This window comes from Cebus imitator, unplaced genomic scaffold (assembly GCF_001604975.1).
Source record: "Cebus imitator isolate Cc_AM_T3 unplaced genomic scaffold, Cebus_imitator-1.0 Scaffold42, whole genome shotgun sequence".
NCBI classification, from domain to species: Eukaryota; Metazoa; Chordata; class Mammalia; order Primates; family Cebidae; genus Cebus; species Cebus imitator.
In genome coordinates this window covers 6,618,554-6,624,553 of record NW_016107357.1, presented here as the reverse complement: position 1 = coordinate 6,624,553, position 6,000 = coordinate 6,618,554, and the positions used below count along the sequence as shown (strand labels likewise).

At 47.4% G+C, this 6,000-nt stretch overlaps 1 protein-coding gene across 1 annotated transcript in view; it reads right to left on the bottom strand.

The window, feature by feature from the left end:
* CAPN2 (calpain 2) overlaps positions 1-6,000 on the bottom strand; it is a 61,769-nt gene that overhangs the window by 53,586 nt on the left and 2,183 nt on the right. Inside the window, exon 3 of the mRNA XM_037737721.1 lies at positions 2,549-2,618. Within this exon, the coding sequence (XP_037593649.1) occupies positions 2,549-2,618 (70 nt within the window). The remainder of the gene's footprint in view (positions 1-2,548; positions 2,619-6,000) is intronic.

Below are 6,000 nucleotides of genomic sequence, written 5' to 3'. Positions count from 1 at the left end.
AAAAAAAAAAAAGAGAGAGAGAAAGAGAGAGAAAAAGGATGATCTTGTGGTGCTCTAGTCCTCTAGCACAAGGAATGAGGAATAGCTGATCAGAAACCAGGGAATGACTTTAGAATAGCTGAATACAACATGTTAGGGGGTCTTTAAGGTCACGTCATTTACCCTCCTTCCTTCTCCATTTTTGGAAGAGATGGAGGTTCCAGATGGAGGTTCCAGATAGAATTTCCATGTAATGACTTGCCCAGTCTCCCCACTACCGACAGAGCTGAGTGTAGGCTCGTATCTCTGGCCATGTTGCAGGGTGTTGCTGCCATGGCCTCTGTTCCTGGTGCTTGTGAGACTGTTGCGATTTGGTGATGGTCAATGTCCATCACCACCTAGTGCCCAGATGCCAGAATCAGGGTGACAGTACAGTATACCACATTTCACAGACTGTGATGTAGCTAGAGTCCTCCAAAATAAAAGGTCAAAAGAACAAAATAACCAATACTGCATCTCACACACACACACACATAACCCTCTGAGAAATTACAGACTATGCACTGATAAATTTTTAAAAGGTTTACATTTCACCTGGTTTAAAATTCCCCTGGGAGAGGAATTTCTCCCAGGAATGTTAAGCTTTGCTGTCTTCTCTCCAAATGACCCAGTGGTACTACATAGGACTTAAATCATATATTTGTCGCTTTCACTTTGACCCTTAAGCTATTATTAAACTTTGAAGCAGATGTTAGACAGTTGCTGGGTTTGTTTCTGGATTCTTTTTATTTTTTTGAGATGGAGTCTTGCTCTGTTGCCTAGGCTGGGGTGCAGTGGCGTGATCTCCACTCACTGCAACCCCCACCTCCTGGATTCAAGCAATTCTCCTGCCTCAGCCTCCTGAGTAGTAGGGATTACAGGTGCATACCACCCTGCCCAGATAATTTTTTTGTATTTTTAGTAGAGATGAGGTGTTACCATGTTGGCCAGGCTGGTCTCGAACTCCTGACCTAAGATGATCTGCCTGCCTCGACCTCCCAAAGTGCTTGAATTACAGGTGTGAGCCACTGTGCCAGGCTGTTTCTCGATTCTCTAAAGCCCCCGGAGTTGGTCAGTTTCCATCAATTCCATTTTCTCTAATGAAGAGATTTTCCTGGAGCATTTGCCTTGGGTGCTCAAGGACCTCTGTCTTCTGTCTTTTGTGGGGGGCAAGAAGAAAAGAAACGAAAGGAGTATTTTCTGCAGGTAAGAATGTACTCTGGCATCTCAGGAATCTGCAGAGCCTCAGCTCAGACAAGCTTTCTCACCCAGGTCATGTTCTCCCTTACAGTCTGTCCTAATGATTCACACAGATGCCTTGACATCCCTCAGGGCTAGAAAATTTTCCATGTCCCCTCCTAGGGAGTCTAGCTCAGGATTTAAACATAACCTGGGGTCAGACTAACTGCATTTGTGTATCAGCCCCCACTTCAGCTATAGGAGGCCCTCTCCATCCTCATCTATAAAATGGGAATCATCACGGGGCCTTAGAGATTTTACAAGCATGGTTCAGCATCTCACAAATAGTATATGCACATTAAATGTTAGCTGTTATCAGCTGGTACTAGGAATGCAGGAGTACCGGAACCTCTGCTAGGTGGATGAGGACAGGAAGCACAACTCTAGTTGACTGATTTTGTTACTGATGAACTTGCCTGGGGATCCAGCTGAGGCTGATGGCAGGAAATAGATTTTTGGTTTATCAGAGCAAGTAATCTGCTCCAGTAATTGTAGGTCCACATTTATTATGAGTAAAAGAACATTGAGGGCGGATTCTATGAGAATCTTAAATAACAGCCCCAGGCCACATCACTGGGACTTCCTAGAAGTTTTTGGGAGTTTTCATACTAAATGTGGGGAACCCTGTGGGTTCAAACCCTCAACAAGAAACAAACCTGAACTTGGCTCCAGAAAGCAAGCTTTCTGACAATACAGCTACTCCAGTTAATTTTACTTAAATGAGCATTACAACTGCCTTTACAACAATTCGATTCCCGCTGTCTTGATACCATGGTGAGCTTGTCTTGCAAACACTGAGAATGTCCTAGTACCTTAACTTCCTTCAGCAGCGAGCATTAGAGTTTCTTCTTCCTTCACACTGAGTCACTTTCCCTGGCCCCTGAACCTCAGAGAACTGATGTCTCAGTGCGGTCATTGGCCTGGGGGAGTCCTACCACCTGGTCCTCGGCCCAGAGACTATTTGGTGAACCACTGATAATACTGGCTCCAGGAGGTGCATACCAAGGGGTGGCTGACATCCAGAAGCCCCCTGGCCCTCCCAGTGGCAGTATCTCTGTAACTTCAGCAACTAGCCCTGTGCAGGGGACACAGGAGGCCTCATTTGTGTGTCCCAGCATGGGGCTGAGGGTAGAAACACTGCCCCCCAGGGCCAAGAAATTCCATAGAGCTTCTGCAAATAGAAATTGCCAAGCTGATTGGGAAGGGAGAGAAGCCACAGATTATCCATCATCTCCTCCACCCACAGCCTTACAACCAAGACCCCTCTGCTTGCTCTGAACCCATCACTTACCCAGAGCTCCTTGGCAGATGTCTGTGCGGGTGGCTCCTCCAATGATAAATTGGGGGTCATCGCAGATCTCCTGGGAACGAGATCCACAGAGCACTGTTAGCCCACCGGGCAGGTGCTTCTTCAGTCAAGATGCCCCAATCTCAGTGGGGTCTTCTAACCCCTTCTTCCCTCCCCCTCCCCTCTGGGGAAAGTGTGTCATCACAGTCACAGCTCTGTGTCATGAGGTCCTCTGACCCTTGCTCCCTGGCCCTGATGGGTGGGTGGGCAGTCCTGTCTGAGAAGGGCAGGCATTGGACCCTACACACTACAGACTGCCTGGAGCCTCCTTCATTGTGCTGTTTCCCAGGGCACACAGCAGCAAGTTCAGCCATTTCTGCCAGACATTGAGACCATCCACACTCCAGAGCCACCCACTCCGCTGCGTTAGCACCCTCTCTCCGCTGTTCCTGAATGCAAGTTGTTTTGCTTGCATGAAATTCCTTCCTTTCCCACTCTCTTCCCTCTTTTTCCATATAGCATCATATATGGAGGCTTGTCACCTCCCCCATGAAGTCCTCCTTCCTAGTCGGATCCTCACTCATCCCTTCAAGTCTGAGTCCCAGAGTCTTTGTACTCTACAATTTATGACTTAGGTATTAGTCTGTCTTCCTAACACATACCCTTTTGAGGGCAGGGGGTACCTAACTCCTTTGAATTCTTCCACGGGGCCATGAAACTTGGAGCATCCATATATTCTGTACCTGCTTATATCAGAGACTATGCTCAAAGCTCTATCTCATGTAGCCCTCTCAGGAATGGGTGTTATCCTCCTTTTACAGGGGAGGAAACAGCTCAAAAATGTGAAGTGATGTGTCCAAAGTTAACACAGCTCACAGGTAATAGACAGCACTGGCATTGGAACTTACTGATCAAATGCGTCAACTTTTTCTGCTCCTGCCCTGCCTCTAATTGATTTGGTACCAAGCCTCTAAGGGTGCTAAAACCTCAGGGGCCGTTGTCAGGAGCAGCCTGATGGAAGCCAAGCTTGAACACTTCTTAGCCCTTTCAGCAGCCCCCTGAGTGTGTTTCGATTCTGAAGAGCTCCACCCAAAAACCACAGAGGAAGTTGGGGCGCAAATCTGGGCCTCTCTGGGCTCGGGCAACCTTGACTTAGAGGAGCTGCTCCTGTGTCTCATGTCTGCTGGGGCTGCACATGCCTTCCTCCACCCAGCGGCCCTTGGCATACCCCCTCTGTCAAGCAGAAGTTTGCCTATGTGAGACTTGGATGTAGCCCCCATTCATCCTGGCTCCGATTTTGAGCTCTTCCGGGAGCACTGTCTGCCGCAAAGCACATTCCCTTCATGCCTCTGTCTTGTTGCTCTCCGCTCCATCGGTTTTGGGAATGGCAGAGAGAATCAGAACGCTCTTATGCTGAGGGAAAGGAAGCCAGCTTGGCCCAAGGCCTGCCCGTGAGCTCCCACCCAGCTGATGGAATAGATTGGGCTTGGTGCTGGGAGTCTGTTTATTATAAAGAATCACACTGATAATCCTGAGTGTGCCAGGCACTTACCCCAGCAGGGTTTTTCCATTATACTTCAGAAACTTTCTAGTGCCTTAGCAGCCTCTCTGGAGAAGTCACAGTTCAGAGTGGCGCTTAGTGATGCTTCAGAAAACTGAAACTTGTGCACAGCATGTAAGGCATCAGGTTAAACATGGGATTTACCAGTCAGTGGAAAGGGGTGAAGGGTTTGGGCTTTGCTGCATTATTCTGATAACCTGGGTTTGAATCCTGGCTCTGGCACTTATTATATAGCTCCCAGGACCCTGAGAAGTTACTTAACCTTTTGAAGCCTCAGATTTTTCACCTGCAAAACAGGAACAATGAAATACCTACCACAGAGGATTGTTCTGAGTGTCAAATGAGATAATGATGTAAACATGCTGTAAGCACTCCATAAATGTGATCTATTATTACTACTGTTGAAGAAGTTGATGATAACGATCACTGAACTTGGAGACAGTACATAGGGGTTTGAAGCTGAGTTCGGCCAACTGAAGATAAGCAAGTGAGAAACCTCTCAGTGGTTTTGTGTTCTTGGGAGAAAAACAGGGGCTCACAACACCTGCCCTTGCCCCTAATGGACTGATCGCTGGGAGAATCTGATGTGCCACCCGGATCACACCAGCTTTCTCCTCACTGTGCCCTGCATGTCCCTTGGCCCCCTGGCCCATGGCCCTTCCTGCTTTATTCCCTTTCCAGGCGCTGGAGCCACTCTTGCCAGTGTTGTGACATCCCCTCTCCAAGGAAGGGCAGCTGCTCCTGCTGCAAGGCTAACCTGCTCCCCTGCCCTGCCTGAAACCCCTATTCTCACTTCCTCAGGGACCCTGTTTCACTGTCCCCGCCCTGCCTTTATCTTTAATTCCTTCCTCCTGGTGATTCAACATATTATACATTCTAGTTGTTCTCATATGAAAAAAAATAAATAAATAGGCTCTCAAAGTCCAGGTCCTGCTCTACCTATCAGTTCTCCTCTCTTCCCAGACACCCTTCTTAAATGAGTTGATCATGTTCTTCACTTCCAGTTCCCCTGCTTTGGAGTCTACAACCATCTCGCTTCTGCCCTTACCTTTCCATTGCAATTGCTCTGCTAAAGTCACCAATGACTTGCTAATGTCCAAATTCAGTGGACACAATTGTGCTCCCCTTGCCCGACCTCTGCAGCATTTGAGAAGGTAGAATGGAGGCAGGGAGTGCAGCCATGAGGGGTAGGCTCAACATGTACAGACTACACACAGCCCTGGATCCATGCCCTAACACCAGCTTGACTCTGGACAAGTGTTTAACATTCCCAAGCCTCAGTTTCTTCAGCTGGCAAACGGGGATAGTAATAGTCACGCTCTCACTTGGTTGTGCAGTGCAGCCTGCCCTAAGCAGTGGCCCTCGATCATCTCTAGATCTCCATATCTTCATCTGGAAGTCCCACAGGCATTTCCAGCTGTTGGGGGACCTGTCTCTGTCCCCTCTCGCCTCAAAAGTAAGCCTTCAGAAGCAGGAACTATATGCATTGTGCCTGGCATATAGTAGGTATTAGAGAAATCCTTATTGAATGAATGAAAGAACAGGTGTGTGAACTCACTGTGTAAACTGTAAAGTGTCATGCAAATGTCAAGTGAACACACTCTCTTGGTTTGTGTCTCACTTTTTTTTTTTTTTTTTTTTTTTTTTTATAGAGGTAGTTTTTTTTTTTTTACTTTTTTATAGAGGCAAGTCTTACTATGTTGCCCAGGCTGGTCTTGGATGCCTGGCTCAAACGATCCTCCCACTTTGACCTCCCATAGTGCTGGGGTTACAGTTGTGAGACACTGCGTTGAGTCAGTGTATCGCTTTCACAACCATAATTTCATTTGAGGTTCATTACAATCCTGCATTACAATCCACTCATTCTACAGTCACTTTTTTTTTTTTTTATTTG